Source organism: Rhamphochromis sp. 'chilingali', assembly GCF_963969265.1.
Source record: "Rhamphochromis sp. 'chilingali' genome assembly, chromosome: 7".
In the NCBI taxonomy this organism is placed as follows: domain Eukaryota; kingdom Metazoa; phylum Chordata; class Actinopteri; order Cichliformes; family Cichlidae; genus Rhamphochromis; species Rhamphochromis sp. 'chilingali'.
The window spans coordinates 3,670,428-3,689,838 of NC_137934.1; the positions used below are offsets into that span (position 1 = coordinate 3,670,428).

The 19,411-nt window shown below is 40.7% G+C and overlaps 1 protein-coding gene across 1 annotated transcript; it reads left to right on the forward strand.

Annotated features, from left to right (window-relative positions):
* Window positions 1-7,065: 7,065 nt before the first annotated feature.
* Window positions 7,066-19,410, forward strand: LOC308399163 (FYVE, RhoGEF and PH domain-containing protein 4-like). The gene is made up of 16 exons (XM_080886200.1): window positions 7,066-7,299; window positions 9,806-9,946; window positions 10,074-10,638; window positions 10,760-11,237; window positions 11,447-11,592; window positions 11,823-11,979; window positions 12,060-12,198; window positions 12,382-12,440; window positions 13,591-13,734; window positions 14,803-14,975; window positions 15,095-15,125; window positions 15,232-15,315; window positions 15,456-15,581; window positions 15,672-15,815; window positions 15,914-16,054; window positions 17,023-19,410. The coding sequence occupies exons 1-16, from the start codon at window positions 7,179-7,181 to the stop codon at window positions 17,320-17,322; spliced, it is 2,949 nt and encodes a 982-aa protein (XP_080742326.1). The 5' UTR covers window positions 7,066-7,178; the 3' UTR covers window positions 17,323-19,410.
* Window position 19,411: the final 1 nt, after the last annotated feature.

Genomic DNA, 19,411 nt, shown 5'->3' on the forward strand with positions numbered 1-19,411 from the left:
TTATATTATATTATATTATATTATATTATATTATATTATATTTTAGCTGAGTGTGCAGTTTCAATTTTTTATTTCATCGTCTCAAGGCTTTTTATATTGCAAAATAAAGAGTTTCCAGTTCCAGATCAGATGATCTCCTGTGACCAACCTGACCCTGGCAAAGGTAGGGGGGAAGAACTCTCGTTTTACAGCCTGTGGTAGCACCATGCTCAGGGATGGGCAGCTATCAATTTTAACTGCTTTGATGATGACAGAAAAGAGAAGTGTGGAAAGACCAGAAGCAACAAACAGCGACAAAACATAGTCTATGGGAGAGAGAAGACCAAAGTTAAATGCATGGGGTCTAAAAACACAGGGAGACGTGATCAGTCATTGTAGGAGCGGGGTGGTAGCTGCAGACTCTGCCTCCCTTTCTACTTTTAGACACTCTATGAAGCACAAGCTAGCCTGCAGTCTGTGAGAAATGTGTTCGGCTGGGTGGTTTTGATGATATGATGTGTTTGAAATGTCTGGGCCTGGTTATTCGGAGCTTTGTGTATGAAAAAAATGGGATTTTAATCTCAATTCTGGATGTAGCCGGGAGTAAACAAAGAGCAGATGATCTGTGAGGGATATGTTTGTAGCATTTTAGATCAAATGAAGGCTTTTCGCTAAGGAATAACAATAATCAGACTTGCAAGTAATAAATGCATTAACTAGTTTTTCCTCATCACTCTTCTACATCACTCTTATACACTCTTCTACAGCATGTTCACAATTTTGACAATATTGCTCAAATGAAAGAAGGCAGGCCCACACGTAGCTGTAGATTAACAGATTCATTTATGTTGTCTGGCTTCATCTCCATAGCAGTGTAAATGTTTGATGTGTTTCTAAAAAGACTGCTTAAGCAATGCTGCTCTGTGAAACCTCAGCTGATATCTCTCTGATATTATGCTGACTTCTCTGTGTGTTGCTTCTATGTGTTATGCTCACTTCTCAAACCTGCTAAAACCAGATTCTCAAATGGCACCAAAGGAGAACTAGCTCTTTATGAGCCAGTTATTTTTGGTCATAACAACCTTGTAAATTACCATTGAGGAAACCTACTTAATGGTGCATTCACCACAAAAATCAGTGACAAACCTATTTTGCATATCACTGTTTTTACAGACCAGGTTGCTGAATGTAACGCCATGAATTATCTGCTTTTGTCTAGCATATATCAGCCTATAGGCCTTCAAGGTTTATTGGGAAACACATACAAAGCAATGGCTTTGCTTCTTACTTCTTAAATCTTGTGTGGCCAATTATGTACGTGGTTACGCAAGTCCAGCAGCTTTCCTTCCACTGAAAATAATATCAGGGCCTTATGAGTTACACTGAGTCTGAGCGACTGGAACGTGTTCCGCCTTTATAAAGAAGACCAAACCTGAGTGGGCCATTAGTGGTGTAATGAGTAGCTCCCGGCACTCTGAATCCAATGATTTGAGTTCAAATTTCAGTGGAACCTCATAATAAGAAAAGAAACACAGGCTGTTTAGAAGCTGGAGTGTTTCTTATGTAAGTAGATATTTAGAGTCTGTGCTGATTATAAAGCTGTTGCTTAGAACTTTTGATTTCAACGCCTGTAACCCCATATCAAGCAGCTTGACATCTGTGCACTTGGTCTAAAACATACTAAAAAAGACTCTCAGCAAGGGACAAGAGCTTTGTGTTAAAAGTTCAATCACCAGCTCACTACATGTAATTTCCACCTTTTCCATCACAAGTTTAGATGCATTTTTTTGTCTGAATATTTTATAGCCTTATTAACAACCTCTGACAAGAAGTATATTTTAAGGAGAAGAAGCATGTTTTGTCTAACGTGAGGATGCCTAGTCAGTTAGCTGATGATGCAGCTTCTTTTTTTAGGTACAGCAGTCGAACCTCTGATGACATCAGCCTGAAGAGAAGCTTTAAAGGGGACATATGAGATATGAATGTGATACTAGTAATTTGACTGAATAAACTTTATTAGAACCAAGGCGAAATTATACAAGCTTGAACTGACGGTATTGCCATTAAATTCCTGAGCAGTTTCAAAGGTGTGCACGATATAATCTCACGATATAATGTAATATAACTTCATGTTTCCTCAACCCTTAACCAATAAATCCACTAGAGGGCAGGGAAAACCAGAGTGAAAGACCCTATTCACTGGCAGTAAAATTAGCTCGGTTACATTCATTTGATTAGCACTTGATTTGATTGTTTGTTTCTTCATCTGGCAGTACAGTACAAATACAATCCTTATCAGAAGGATAACTTCGTAAGATTATTGATAACAAATGAAAATAGTGAATCATCACTGATTATTGTCATTTACTGAGTATAACTGAAGAAGAACATTTATCCCAAAGGGGGTTAAACAAGCCTTTGAGTATTACAGTATTTCCTGTGCTGCAGTTTAGTAGACATGTGTGATGAATGTAGCTTTAACACTCCTGATGATCTTCATCATCAGCTGTCTGTGATGATGATGCTGCAGCAAATGAGGAGGACATGGAAGACCACTCGGGAACAAAGAATCATAGTGACAACCACGGGACAGATGAATAATAATAATAATAATAACAATAATAATAATAATAATAATAACAGATGAAGGTGGAAAACAGTAACAGCACTAAAGAAAAACAAAAAATAGCAATATTGTTGGTAATTACTGCATGTATTAAGCATCTGTTGGTCTTCACTGTTAAAGTAAGTTAATTATGTGTTTTGATCCTTGACACTGACTGTATATAAAAGATGGACATGACAAGCGAGTGTTGGATCTGATCCTGACCTACTGAAGTCTCATATGGTAGTGATGTGTTAATCACGACGTTACTTTGAAGTTTACCCTCCATTTTAAGTCCAGAGGTGACCATCAATTACAAAGTAATCCTCATGCTGTATACCAAACAGTACAATACAACTTATCCACAAAGTGCTTGTTCTAAATCACAGATCTAGGCAGTAGATGCCTGAATGCCACGTACTTCTTTACAATGAGATTTAATTAATCCTAATCCGTTAGGAGCTGCCCCCTGCTGGCTTTTGGAAAGAATTCAGGTTTAATGCACTGTAATGACGGCACTTTTACCTGGGTGTCCACATCACTCAGGACCTGTCATGGTCCTGTCACATCAACACCCTGGTTAAGAAAGCCCGTCAGCGTCTCTTCTTCCTCAGAAGACTTAGAGACTTCCATCTGCCACTGAAGGTGCTCAAGAACTTCTACTCCTGCACCATCGAGAGCGTCCTGACGTCAAACATCTGCACCTGGTTTGGGAACAGCACCAAGCAGGACAGACGAGATCTGCAAAGGGTGGTGCGCTCAGCCGAACGCATCATTCAATCAGAGCTCCCTGACCTGCTGTCCATCTACACCAAGCGGTGCAAGTCCAAAGCTAGGAAGATTATGATGGACCTCTCCCATCCCAACAATGGACTCTTCTTACTGTTGAGGTCTGGGAAGCGCTTCCGCTCCCTTAAGGCCAAAACAGAGAGAATGAGGAGGAGCTTCTTCCCCCAGGCTATTCGGGGCCTGAACCAGGTGTAGGACTGGACTCTCCCAAACACGTCACTATAAGACTGGACTCTCACACACGTCACCACACGCACCACCACACATTTCCTATAATCCTATAATTCCTATAATTTATAATCCTTATCTTTATAATCTCTTCTGCTATTTGCACATTCTTTACTGTAATTTCCTAAGTTAATTTGTAAATTTTTGTAGTAAATTGTAAATATTGTAAAACTTTTCTTCTGTCATTTAATGGTCGGGCATTGTACAGCTACAAGCATTTCACCCCCATGTCATACTGTGTATGGTTGTGTGTGTGTGACAAATAAAATTTGAATTTGAATTTGAACTTTTCAGATCTAGAAACTAGAGTGTGTCTTTTATATATGCTCTATGTTCTTTAACAGCCATGTCTTCCACTCTGTCTACTGTTTACACATGTTATTACCAGGCAGAGAAATCTCAGCCCTCTTTCTGGGTGCTTGTTTCATTTTCTGCTGCTTCTGTCAAACTTCTGTTCTTTGTTGTCATTTATGGATTAGTACTAGCTCTCGACGCTTCAGCTGTTGTGATCAAAAAGGCAAATTTATTTTTGATCCAAAAAGCTCTCTCAGGAGATCCGTAACTTTGTCATCATATCAGAAATAAAAAGCACTGAGAAATCAAGCGAGGTCCAAGATGGAGACAACACTGGCCTGTGTCCCATACTTGTGACTAAACTTGCTCTGGCCCCACTAAGTTAAAGTGTTTTATACTGGCATATACTGAAAAGCATCAGCTTTCCTGACCTACAATGTCATGGGTCAAACGCACAACTGGCAAAAAATGTCACCCTCAGGGACGCCTGCATCGTCATTGCTGTCTCTCATACTGTTTACAGCACGTTTGGTGCTAAAGCACATCAGAGGTAAAACCAGATCATCAGGGCACAACATAAACATTTAAAATAGTGTAATTATCTTGATAACTGTGAAAGTTTAAATAAGTGTCCAAATCTATGACACTAGCACTATAATTACAGTGTGTGTTAAAATGCATTGGTTCCCATAGTGGGGGGCGCAAGGGGAGCCCTATATGAATGATTTAAAAAAAAGAATGGTTGGACACTGCTAGCATAATGGACAGGTTTTTAATGGGGCTCCTACAACCGCAAAGCAGAAGATGAAGCATCGCCAAATATGCTTCCAAACCAACGTCCTTCCAAGCCAAAGACTAGAAAATATGATGAAGCATATCTTGCCTTTGGCTGCACAACGGTGGTGCCAAGGTAGGAATCCCGAATAGAACTGGGCTGTCCAAATTTATGTTTTTAAACCCATTTTAAAAAAAAAAATGCAATGTTGAATATTCTTACACAGTAAAAAAACAAACAAAACAACTACACGTAAAATAATTACACCATAAAGATGGTTTGCTTTTCCATTATTTAAAAGAGGTAGTACTTTATTTTATTGCTACCTGTGATTTGTTACAGTTTACTTTTATGTGTTTCATTGTTTACAAAAGGTTCGAGGTGTGAAATGAACCGCAATGGAGTTTGAAAACAAACCATGGTGTGTGTGGTTGGACGATGTCTTTGTGCCGGAGAGGGGGGTTATTGTAAAAACAAAGGGGGGCCTAGCAAAAAACGTTTGGGAACCACTGCATTAGAATAAGTTGGGTAAACTGGTGCATTGGTTTTTTCCCCTATATTGCTGTTCAATATATTTATTTAAAAGATACTGGACAGTTTTTTATTTAATACATGGGGGGTGCAGGTGTCAATGCACAGAAACTGGTAAATCTACTGAATGACAATGGCTTTTCTATTCTAGGTTTATGAAATGTGCAGTGATATGACATTTAATAGTGTCTGTGAAGGTTCTCAGTCATCCAGGTCATCGCAACCTAAGGAGCTTGCAAAGAAAATCGTCTGGACTTCTTTAAATTGCTTGAAGATGTTTCACCGCTCATCCGAGAAGCTTCTTCAGATGGTGGAGAGTCCCAGATTTAAGCCCTATTGGAGTGTCCCCACAAGAGGGACATGGACCCCCTATTGATCCTCTACCTAATCACACGAGTCAAGGTGTGAATGCGGGTTTGGGCACAATCAGCCAAGGTTTCAGGGGAACCCACTGTGAAACCTGGCCGCACCTTATCATGTGATTTCCTGAGGTCAGATGGCCCAGGATGTGAGTGGGCATTGAGCGTCTGGGGAGGGATCTCAAAACTGGATTATAGATGGCAGACAGTTGGTGTCGTAAACCACCGCCTCTGTTCAAAGATGGTCGCTCACAGTGGAAAAGCACAACATCCCGATGCACTTCAGACCCAGCCAAACACTCAGCCAAAAACTGGTTCATCCCAAAAACAAAACTCCAAAACACAAACAACAGCGTTGTGTATGCTGTACAGTACAACGAGGAATGCTCAGACCTCTACATTGGTGAAACCAAACAGCCACTTCATAAATGCTTGCCACAACATAGAAGAGCTACCTCGATGGGACAAGACTCAGCTGCCCATCTGCATCTAAAGGACAAAGGACACTAAAGGACACTTTTCGGGGACGCCAATGTTCACATTTTGGACAGAGAAGTCAGATGGTTTGAAAGAGGAGTGAAAGAAGCCATCTATGTCTTCAAGCAACTTAAAGAAGTCGAGACGCTTTTCTTTCCAAGATCCTTAGACGACATTTAGTAGCCATTTTCTGTTAGCATTCTTTTGACATTATTAAACACAAAAATTACAGATACCATGTATGGCGCTCTAATGCTCTCGTGGGTGTATTGGTAATACTTACAAACAAATATGTTGTAATCAATAAGCACTGTCATCGTGGTATGATGCTGTTTCATCAGTCTTAAACCCACTGGCTTCCTCAAAACGCCTCGCCCATCTCATGGTCTTACTGGGCCAACATGCAGTAAAGCTGAAGGCGGCTTGTTGTTAGTGCACTTTCATTTGTAACTGCTATCGCTACAAATGACTGCTTAAAATAAATTTGCCACTTTATGAGCTCACCTTGTGTTACATCATTTGGAGAAGGGCTTACTGCCACTTTATCCCCCTGTCTTCGCCTCAGGACTCATTGTAAAAAACATTTTTTGTGTGTGTTTAAGGCAGCGTGTCAATAAACAGCTTCAAATACAAATGGCTTATGTTTACTTCCAGGCTCTGGGGAGGCCAGTCCAGGTCGATTAAAACATGATTGTACTTTTTTTGCAGTTTTTGCATTAATAATTCCATAAATTTTGACAACACCCCCAATAGCACTGGGTGAAATGCAGCCCTCATCTATCGATCCATCTATAGATATATATAGATGACCAACCATATATATAGATGGCCAATGACCAAAGCAATATTGCTTTGGTCATTGGCTGCTTGCTCAGTCATTTCAGTTCCGCGGTTCCATCCACAGTGGTGAAAGTGATTGCGCTCTCTGATTGGTCTGCGTCCTCCTCCAGTGGACTTCAATTAGAGGCGGGGATTTATCAGCAGCTGTACGTGACGTTAGTGACGCTGATTAAACAGGTGAAGCAGGATCTTGTATTTGCTGGTATTTCGCGTTTGCTCTCCGATTGATTAAGAGCTCGTGGACTTCAGTGAAGCGTCTGCTTCAGTGGGCAGAATTTGAAAGCAGGGCTGCTCTGTCACCATGTTTGACCTGAAGAAGAGGAATAGTTTGACTCTGAGGGACAGCCGTGGGACGGAGGAGTTCAGACGAGTGGCGGTCAGACGGAAAGTCCAAGGTCCTGTGGGTGACTGTCAAACCTCAGGTGAGATACTTTGCGCTTTGGAAGGCTTTATGATGTTATTGGCTTCTAGACTGCATCAACTTTGGGTGTTAATTAAAAATAAATAAACAGATGAGAGTTTAGCTTTTGTGTTGATGCTAGTAGTTTATCCTTTCAAGGGGCAAATGTAAACTGCAGTGAAAGCTGGTAGATATAAGCTAATATTCACAATAAAACTCATATTACACTCATACTCATAACCAGTACTTATTGTATTCTGTATTATCCCGTTTCTATGTGTAGTTGCCAGTTTTACAAATTTATAAGCTAATACTAGTGAACTCTAAATTATCAGTCCAGCAGTAGAGACTGCATGCTATAAAGTTTATAATGTTTAGCCTCCGGAGGCCATTGTTTGTGGTGCTGTAATTGTGCATATAATATTTATACTTTAAAGGGCTTTCTAATATTTTGTCTGCAAGTCGAAACGCTTAAGAGCAAAGAAAATGCATTGAAAATAAAAAGGCACAGCTAACACTGGCAGTTTTGGCTCTGTATGAGGGTGACCAGGGCAGCAGGGTAAGGGCATTGACCCTCCTTGTTATGCACGGATTACATCAGTTAATACTATTTTGGTTGCTTTGTAAATCCAGTCCCTTTGGATTGTTCTCTCTGTGTGTATTTGAATTTTTTTTTAGCCACATTTGGCACCGTAGCTTGTTGGATTACTGATGTGAAATCTCTTCCCCCTGATTCAGCCTGGACTTTGGCAGTTTGTGCTTTGAGACCACCATTTGTCAGTTCCACTCAAAAGCGTCCACACAAAGTCTTACTGTTCCCTCACTGAGGCAGAATTATGTGCTTAGAAGTATGTTAGTGTCAATGGTACTGTCGCATGCAAGAGTGGCATCCATATTCTGAATGCAAATTATTCTTTAGGTTACCACTCTATGCAAAAAGCTGTGTTCTAAAACACAGCTTTTTGCATAGAGTAGTTTTTATTGCATGTTCAGAAATGGGAAGAAAAGGCAAAGATTTCCTTAAGATAACTTAAAACATTGCCTTTACTGTATGATGCAATTATGCTCAGCGCCATGCCCTCTGCACGGCAGAATAACCCACTCTGGCTCTATCTAAAGGTAAGAAAACCTAACAGTAGCTTTCAGCTGGTAGAGGAAAAAATAACAAATTTCCCAAATTAGTTGTTGATTGTTATTAAGAATTGTATTGTTGAATGATCTACCTACGTGCCCTTTAAAAACCTCATAGACACAGTTTCACTTTATGATAGTTTATTTAAAAAAAAAAAAAAAAAAAAGTCAGTGTGTTTCTTTGCAGTTCCTCTCAGATTCATGTTGTCTTGTAAACGCTGATGTAACTAATAAAACTGGCAAAGGTTAGACTCTGTGATGAAATACCCAGAAGTAAGAAGAGGAAGTATTACATAGAGAATGTCGGCTTTAGCCCCTCCACGTGACCAATCAATCCACCACACTTCAGCAAGGCGTTAGTTGGAAAGCTTTACACTCTCTAACAAGTAGCTAATATTACTGCGTAGGTTTGGCTATAATGTGCAGGTAAGGAAACGATAAGTTACACAATTACAAGTAGTTGTTGTTGGGTAAGGATGTCAGTCAATACAGTTAGAGGTCAGATTTCAATGAAGCCATAAATACTGTGTGGTTTCTTTTGTTTTGTTTGTTTTAATGGGACTTTTTTTTGGGGGGGTAGTTAAACTGGTCGTAACTATTACGACCAGTTTAACTAACAATGAAAAATGCTTGTGGAGGATTTGGAAAGTAAAAGAATCCTTACTGTGTGTGCATGCATGAAAAGGGAGCTTTATTCAGTCACTGCAGAGAATTCAGGTACTTGACTTTTTAATATTAACAAGATTATTAATAACAATATCATTGTGGGAAAATCACCACCTGATAGAAAGCATGAAATGGACTAGCACACTTTTTTTTTAATTTATTATTATTTTTTAAATAAAACCTTTAAGTATGTTAGTTAAGAATTGGAGGGGGCAGCTAATGTTTTCAGAAAATGAAAAAATATTTTTACTTAGAAATAAAAACAACTTTTCTTGATTTATAAAACTTAAAAAAAAGCTAAGAATATTTGAATGACACTTGCACTCTTCTTCATAAATCAATAAAAATTTTAGCAGCTGAAGAAGAAATGCTTTAAAATAACCAGGAAAAATGTCCAGTGAACATGCATAAAAACATTTAACGAGATTAAAAAAACAAAATCAGAGCTTTTAATAATGCAACTATAGTAGAAATTTTGGTAAAGGAAAATGACCTTGAATCATCCTCTTCAGTTTAGAGATGTCTTATGTTGTTCCCCGAAAGCAAAAAGGAGGATCTGTGAGGCAGATTCCTGGTCGTTGGCTGTAGCTGATACTAGTGAAAAGTTTAAATTGTGGCTCAATGATTTTACAATGTTTAAATGTTTAGTTTTCTGAATGTGTAACCAACTGACTACAATAACTACAACATGCAGAAAGCATGTGTGGTTTAATAACAGTGTTTGTTTTCAGATGTGAGCAGTGGTGTGAGTGGTTCATACAACGGTGGCCATGCTCATGGCAGAGTTTCTGGACCAGAACTGATCGCAAAAATTGCTACAGAAAAAGATGATGAGAAAAGCCCAACGAAGAGATCACCTTTTAAACCCCAAGGTAAGTTTAAAATCCTGCAAACTGCATACACAACTTGCAATGTTGTTGCCTCACATGGCAAATTTGTTACTGTAGCTGTTCATTGTTCTGCAAAGATGCTCAGCAACCACAATGTCTGTCTTTGCAGTGCCTCCTCAACCAGATCACCTCCAGAGCCCTCCGAGGGTAGGACAAGATCAAGCCTGCAGTCTCACTCCAGGAAAAGTGCCACCCCAGCAAAATAATGGAACAGAGGAGAACCAGAATAGATGCAATGGCGTTTCTATTTCCTGTGTAAGCCCACAGAATTGTTTAGACTCTCCAAGTAAAGAAGGGGGACGTTATTTTCTGAATGGGGTTTTGGATCCACACATCAACCCTGCCAGACATCCTCAGGGGATTCTGAATCTTACAAGCAGGCCACTATCAGGATCTCCAAGCCCAGGCAAAAGAGGCATTCAGAGCTGTAGCCCTCTGAGAGAAGAAGGCCACAGCCCCGGTAAGCTGTCCCCAAGAAACTATAGACCTCTCACGGGAAAACTACGTGCTTCGAGCCCTGTTCAAGGGAAGATGGGAAGCTACAGCCCTGCCAAGAGTTCTAAATCCTTGCTAGGACTGCACAGAATCTCAAGCGAGAAAATAGAAAGACGGGAGAAGAGAGCAGGAAAGTCTCTGAGTGTGCCTGACCTGATTGTGTATTTGGATGAGAGCAGGTAGTTGTTCAGTTTGTGATATGTTCTTGTAGTGCGTGTTGCATAGCAAGTGTAAAAGTCTTTTTTTTTTTTCTTTTTTTAATTGATTACATTTATTTATTTATATTTTTTTCCCCTCTAGGATTCCCTCAGATAAAGCTGAGCGCTCTCCACTCAAACTGCTGCACTCACCCAATTTTAATATACCTGCCATCACCGTCAAAGCATCAGCTAAGCATAGACGCAGTCTTACCACAAATGAAGAGCATCTGTTACACAGCGGCATAGAGCATTTCCCAGGACAAATGAATGGCATTGTGCAGGAGAACAAACAGCCAGCAGCAAATGGGATGAGGCAAAATGACAAAATGGAAGAAGGCAAGATACCTACAGGGTATGGCTCCAAGTTTTGCTGCCAGTGGACAGTGGCAACCACAGAAGATGAGAAGATTCACAATGAGAGAGCTGAACAAAATGAGGAGGAGAAACAGAAGCAAGAAGAGAGGGAAGGAGATGAGGCGAACAATAAAGAGAGCACAGAGCAGAAGCTGTTTAACATCGCTACTGAACTCCTGCAAACAGAGAAGGCCTATGTGACCCGCCTCCACCTGCTAGACCAGGTGAGTGTTTATGCTGTTGGCACGTCTAAAAGACAAATATGTGCACAATGCTTAAACGGAGAGTTATTGAAATGAAACTTAAAAACTGTTTAATCCTGTAGAATAATCATGTTATCACTGCTGTTCATAAGTGACGTTTACTTGCTGTGTAGAAGATTAATATCTGTGAAACTAAATGTGATGTTGCATTTCGCTGCCTCCCACCTCAGGTTTTCTGTTCACGCCTAACAGAAGAAGCAGGTCGAGGCTCATTTCCTCCCGAGGTGATAAGAAATATCTTTGCGAACATTTCCTCAATCTACTCTTTCCACAGCCAGTTTCTGCTGCCTGACCTGGAGAACTGCATCACACACTGGTGAGTCTTTCAGAGAGTTGGTACACTTCATAAACTTGCAACCCAAATACAAACTGCCTTATTGTTATTATTGCTATTTATACAGTTAACCTGAGAAGCTCATAACCTTCATATTATCATAAAGCTAAATGCTTTTGCACTCTTGTCCAAATTATTGTTTCATTTTAAAGCCAATGTGAACCAACATGTAATGGCTCCCTACATTTGCCCTCTCATCTGCTTAAATGTAGGTGTAAGAGCCCAGGCCTGGGTAAGGTTCTTCTACAGCACGCACCCTTCCTGAGGATGTACGCTGACTACGTCAGAAACTTCGACCATGCAGTGGAGCTGGTGAGGACCTGGACCGAACGCTCCTCTGCTTTCAGAAACATCATCCAGGACATACAGGTAAGAAATATTCTGCACGGTATACATCATCGCAAATTCATATTCCTCTCTCATCACAAGGTTTTGTATGTCTGTTTTAGAGTCAGGGGATCTGTGGCAAACTCACCCTGCAGCACCACATGTTGGAGCCAATCCAGAGGGTTCCACGTTATGAGATGCTGCTGAAGGTTTACCTGAAGAAACTGCCTGAAGATGACCCGGATTATGAGATTACACAGAGCAAGTTGTCTGTGTATTTATACCATTGACCTGTTCATTTTGTTATTGATGGTCTTGTCACACCATTAGTAATGGATGCTTATGTTGAATTTTTGTGTTGCCTTATTAATTACTATACATTCATCATCACTGTCCCCCATTTTTCTGCCTACTGTGTGTAATGCCTCCTGTCTCCTCCAACAGAGTCCTTGCAGACCATTTCCATGGCAGCCACACACTCTAACAGTGCCATCCAAAAAGCCGTATGTAACATTACTGATACTGTTTAGCAATGTTGTAAGGTTTTCCAGAGGTGTGGACTTGAGTCACATGACTTGGACTCGAGTCATTAATTTTATGACTTTAGACTTGACTTGAAAAAATGTTCTAAGACTTGTGACTTGACTTGGACTTTTACACCAATGACCTGGGACTTGAATTGGACTTGAACCGGTTTACTTGAAAAGACTTGATATTTCACCCCAAATATAAAATTTTACACGCATATTATATAGAAAGTGTGCACCATTAGTTCACTTCATTTATTCAAACCACACTCCATACATATGTGTGCGTGAGCTGTAGCACAGCCAATCAAATTAACCAGATTTTTAAAAAAAACTAAAAAAAAAAACTTCAAAAATGCTGCAAGGAGTTATTTTTTCAGGTACATAAACTATGAAGTAGTGAACAAAAAACCGAAATGCAATATGCAAAACATGCAAGAAGAGAATCACAGACAGATGGAACAACTTCCAACTTTCTCCGACAGTTGAAGTTGCATAAAGAACGGTAGGTGGTGGTGCTTTTGCTACGATGAGATGGCTGACTTCATCTAACTAGCAAATGTTGTCCAGGCTCCCTTGGTGATACGTGTGGGGTTTGTTTTTTTTTTTTTTTTTTGTTTTGTTTTTTGTTTTTTAAATGTGTATGATATTTTTGTCATGCGATTTTAAAGCCGGTCCTACAAGCGCATCCAAGAATAACATGCAGCTTATCTCAGAACTGTCGGTGAAAATTATTCTAGGAGCTAGGTTTAATTGAGCTGCATTTTATAGAGGTGCAATTTCACAATTTGTGTATATTTTCTAAGTTCACTATTTCGTCATGTGTTGAGAAAAACAAAGATTTAAAAATTACATGGTCTAATATTTACTTTTCTTTTTTATATTTTATTTATTTATTTTTTTAAAAAGACTCGAAAGGACTTGAAATTCAAAGTTTCAGACTTGTGACTTTACTCGGACTTTTACACCAGTGACTTGAGACTCTACTCTGACTTGCCTGACATTACTTGAGACTTGAGGATAAAGACTTGAGACTTGCAAAACAATGACTTGGTCCCACCTCTAAGGTTTCCTGATATTGTCTTGAACTGTTCCAGTATTTTATCTGTGAACATTTCCTTAACAGGAGGGTCTGAAGCGACTCTTGGAGATCTATGAGATGGTTGGAGAGGAGGAAGTCGTGAATCCAACCAACGAGTTTCTCAGGGAAGGTCGTCTGCTCAAGCTTGCTGCCAGGAACACATCAGCCATGGAGAGACACCTGTTCCTGGTTGGTGTATATAGAAACACATGCACACCCTATCTGTGACTGATTTTTCTCTTACCTCTGTCGTAAAGTTAGTAATATAAGTGGCTTAATCCCAAAAAGTTGATTCTGTTCATCTGGACGTTTTCGGTGGGAGAAACGTTTCGTCACTCATTCAAGTGACGTCTTCAGTCTCAGCTGACTGCAGGTTTCAATCTTATAAACAGTACAGTAATGACTGAAACCAGCCCAGTGAAGGAACAATGGGCTGGGAGGTCAGTTCCTTCTTCATGATTATGAAAATTCTCATGAACACTGATCAATGGCCATGAGTACCATTCAGAGTTGGGGAATGGCTGCACCCTTAGATCCCTCCCCAATTCAGAGATGGTCTTTCCATTTTCACTTGAATGGCCTTCTTGACTCTCACTTAAACCAGCATTCCTCCCTGTCCAGGATGTGTACATCCTCATCATTGAAAGAGCGTCCACTGGCCTGTAGGTGTGAATAGTCTGAAGAGTCCTGGCCTGGTGAGAAGGCCCTGAGTAAATGTGGTTATCCTAGTTGGACATTTGTCAAAGCTGAGCGAGCACCTAAAGAAAGCTCCAGCCGATCGAGGAGAAAAGGACAACTGCTCCATAAGCTAAAACTCTTAGTTATCCCTCCACCCCAAGGAATCAGTCCTCCAACACAAACAGAATAACATAGTGTACGCTGTTAAGTGCAGGAGGATTGCCAGGATTTCTACATCAGGGAAACCAAACAATCTCTGGCTAAGCAGACGGCACAGAAGAGCCACCTCGTCAGGCCAGGACTCTGCAGTCTATTCACACCTACAGTGGACACTCTTTCAATGATGAGGATGTTCACATCCTGGACACTCATCACTTGGATGAGTGCCGAAACATTTCTCCCATTGAAAATGTTACATCCAGATGAACAGAATGAACGTTTTGGGATTTCCTTACCTGGATGATTGAGCTTGCATGAAGACATAACTTGCTTAAATGGATATCTTTGTTTCACTCCAGCTGTCATCAGTCTAACACTAGTTCATTGCATAACTGATTGCTTGGTAACTTTTATCTACAGTTTAACAACTTCCTGCTGTGCTGCTCTCCAAAGTTCAGCCTGGTCGGTCAGCGTTTCACTGTGCGCTGCAGGATCGGGATGGATGGGATGCAGGTGCAGCAAACCACCAATGAGGATCATCCATACACCTTCCAAATATCTGGAAGGGAAAGGATCCTTGAGCTGCAGGCCAGGTGGATGTCATGATTGAAGCACATCAGTTCTTCTTGTTTATGTTTTTAACTATTTACTTAGATTGTTTTGAACAGTTACACTTATTAATTGTAAATGCATTCAATTTTGGTTTTCCAAGCTCCAAGCAAGATCGGGATGAATGGATAAAGGTATAATCAGATTTTATTTATTAAATTCTATTTTCTAGACATTAAACGATACATTGATTAGGAAAAAATGAGTTTTCTCATCTTCTAAAGCAAGTTTTGTCCCCAGGTGATTCGTGAAGCCATTGATGTGTTTCAGAAGAAAAATGATACCTTCAGACTGGCTTCTAGGGAGCTTACTGTAGCAGAACCAGTAAGTTGTATCAATTCTAGGAATATGGAGTAAAGGAGGATTTTCTTTCCTCAATGTTTATTCATCCATTCTCCTCAGCTTATTTAATTCAAGGTTGCCGGGGGGCTGGAGACTGTTTTAAAACAAAATGTGTTCCACAGACAGAGCAGCTTGGCAAACGAGCCCCTCGCTGGATCAGAGACAATGAGGTGATCCTGTGTATGTCCTGCATGGAGCCTTTTAACGCCCTTACCAGAAGAAGACATCACTGCCGTGCCTGTGGTTTTGTGGGTGACATGATAAACTGCAGCTTTGTATCACACAAAACTGAACTTTATCTGAGAACAGCTCACACATGATGGTTTCTGTTTCTACAGGTGGTGTGTTGGAAGTGTTCAGACTACAAAGTGGCTTTAGAGTATGACGGTTACAAGCTGAACAAAGTGTGTAAAGCTTGTTACGCCATCCTGACTGGCCCGAGAGGGGAGGGCTTGGATGGAAAAAAGAGAAGAATGCTGGATGTGAGCCTTGTCGTTTCAACTATTTAAACTTTATGGGTTGTTTTAGATCAAAAAGGCCACCTAACAAATTTTGATCATTGGTTTTTGTTTTTCCACAGTCCAAAGCATCTCCAGGGCCTACTGACAGTGTAATGAGTGGTTTCCTGCAGTATGGGGACAACCCCCAGACCTGGCAGCGAGTGTGGTCCGTGCTCACCAGGGCTGAGCCTCCGGTTCTTTACCTGTACTCCGTTCCACAGGTAAAGTGCTCTGAAAAAGTCAGGAATAATAATAATGTTGAAGGGATTTTGCTTTTACGTATAAGGGTAAAACTGTGTTTCTTTGGGACACCAGGATATTATGTTGCAACACAGCAAATACTTTATACAGTCAAATGAAGACAGACTTGAAATGCAGCTGGGACTGTAAAGATGGTATGGTACAAGCAGTGTTTGCCCCTCAGCTGTAAAAGACTGATGGGGTGTTGCGGTCACCCTGCCGGGCAGGTGGGCAACACGGACACAAAGTTTGCGAAAGTGATAACTCGAGAATGAAGTAATGTAGGACTTTTAAATTGATACCATAGGTGCATCTACTTGGGCATGGGTGAGGATCTCCAGGCCTTCAGGGCCAGTGTTCTGCAGGTTTTAGATTTTACCCTGGGTCAACACATCTGAATCAAATGATTAGTTCATCACCAGGCCTCTGGAGAACTTCAAGACATGTTGAGGAGGTAATTTGGCCATTTAAATCAGCTGTGTTGGATCAAGGACACATATAAAACCTGCAGGACACCGGCCCTCGAGGCCTGGAGTTCCCCCGCCCCTGCACTAGGGGGTTGAGGGGTATGACTGGCCACCACCAGTGTTTGGATAATTGGTCAAACACTCCTTACTGTACAACAGAACCCTTTGATGACAAACGTCCTTCGTGTCTGACTGGAGTCTTCTGTTATTATTAAACCAGTGAAGGCAAAGAGAGCCTACCTATGCCAAACATGCTTTTAAATACATCCCTCCACAAGTCATTTGGTCTCCTGGTGCACATGGTTTTCTTTCTGTTCTTAACGAATGTACTGCTGGTTGGTGTGCTGCCCCTCCCACAGGTGAAGGATGGTGTCATGTTATAAAAGGGTTCAGCCTCCAGTCTTTTATTGCAGCCCTGCTATGGGTCTTGTCATTTAAAACAAACCCTTTTTGAATCATTGTTTGTGTCCCTACATTTCCAGGATTTAAAGCCCCTCTTCACTATACCTCTACTGGGCTGCAGCGTAGAGGCTTTCCCCCAGGCGTTTCAGGGTCAGTCCTGCTTCTGTCTGACCCAGTCCAAAACCAGCCACACTTTCACCTGCGATTCTCGGGACATCAAACGCAGCTGGCTGAGTGCTCTGAAAGTTGCTGTGACAGGATGGCGTACAGCATGCTCACTGGCTGTTTGTGACAACAGCAGAGGAATCAGGTCTGGCATTAATGGGAGTCTCAGTGGTGAGAACTTTGTAGTCAGTGGCAACAAGGAACATCGCTCTTGAATGTTTGTAGTGTGTCACGTATGCAACAGCAGAACAAATGTCCATTGTTGTAAAATGAAAGTTCATGAATACAAAGGTTACAGTACTCTGAAAACTGTCTTTAAAAGTGTTGTGCACTTTATTTCAGAAATGGTTTACAGTAAAATAAATAAAGTGAAGGCGTTTTAACGTGAGTGAGACTATCCCTTCAACTACGACTGCATTTGCTTTAGCTCTGTACAAGTGCTAAGGTGCCAAGTGGAGAGAGAAAATGTGCTCAAGGTTATTTTCTTACAGCAGACAGTAGAACACACGATTGCAAAGAGTTCCAGTGACACACAGAGGCTCTGCGGGATCACGATCGCCTTATAAAACACATTCAGCTGATCCCATTTCTTCACATATTATTACAGTAAGTGGATATTTACACTCAACAGTTTACAGCTAAGCAACAAAAACACGAAAAGAACTGGAAAAGGAATGTTTACATCCTGTCATGTCTGCAGCACATAGAAACCAAAAGCACCAGGTTCATTTACTGTACAGTGTGTTTCAGTCACTGAGATGATGAATACAAATGTTCCTGTCTGACTGCATGTCCATGAAGCGGTCATGTGATGACAATAAAGAAACTTCCTCACACATTGGCTGTAGTGTTTGATGGCAGTTGTATCTGACTTGTGGAAACGTGCAGGCTAAACCTGAAAACATCCCACAAGAAGGAAAGCAGATTTGAAGCTCCATTAGGATAGTTTTTCACTTTTACATGAACAATTGTGACAGGAAAAGCTTTACTTTTGATAAAATTGCCACCAGAGCTCTGATGTCCTTTATACATGTTGGTTGTGCAGTAGAACCTCACATTTAAGCCAGCTTTTATCTACGATCAACAGTTGTTTTAACCAAAAACTGATCAATCCAGTGTGCAGCTTACAAAACAGCTCTACAAACTTTGCTGCTAGCTGGTGCCGTGGTCCTATCTGCTAAAAGAGCTAACTCGTGCTATTTTAGCAGTGAGCTTTTGAAGACAAAGGAACTCTTAAAAAAACAAAAAAAAAAAAAACCTGAACAAACAAATGTATAATTATAAAAAATGCATTAGTGTTTTAAATAAAGTGAACCTATATTCTCATTTCCAGCTAAATGGTTCAGCTCTAGGACTAGGATGTACTTGAAGGATCCTTGCTCAACTTATAAGGGGCCTTGGTGTAGCCCTTGAGTTCATCCTGTGTTTGAAGTTTTAGCTCACTTTCACCTTCTCTTCTGATTGGCTGCCCCTCCGGACAGCAAGTGGGTGGGGCATCTGCTACCATATTAGGAATATCCTCTCTTACTGACATCATACAGAGCCAGGATCAGTCTAAGACCTGAGCTTTTGTTTAAAGCGATTTTTTTTTTTTTTGCACGTACACTGACCTCAGTATTTCACAGTATCATCTTCTTTCGGTTGCTCTCTATAGGAGTCGCCACAGCGAATCGTCTGCCTCCATTTCACCCTATCTCTAGCGTCCTCTTGTCACAACAACCCTCTGCATCAATCTTCTTTGTCTCCTTCTTTTCCTCCTGCCAGCAAGCTCCATACTCAGCATCCAGAAAAGGAGGCAATAAAAAGCTAAAGCACTCACCCCCTGACTTGCTGGAGGTGAAAATATATAGTGAGTTCATTCTCTTCCTTACTTTCTCTTGACACTGGAGATGGTAAATTAAAATGAAAAATGAAAGAGACTTTGGGTGCCAACAAGCCATTTCAAAACTCCTCTGTGTGCATGGAGACAAATGATCTGTAGTCTTAGCTTTGCCTGGGAGATGTCAATGAAATTACTCAGCAACATCTTCCATTAGCTGCTTTAAATGCCACTTAAACGCTTATGCTTACGGACTTAAGAGGAAGGCAGTTTGACCTGTTAGTGAGGATACAAAAAAGGAGGCCCTGATATCGACAAAGAGGCTTCTTAGTTGGATGTTTAAATCCAGCACTTGATACAAGGAGAGCAACAGTGGCCTGAAATTTGGCCCTCCAGACACACATGGACACACGACACAAAGGAAAAATCGATATTTTATACAACAACCCTAACTCTTTTACTTAGATACATTAATTTTCAGTTTG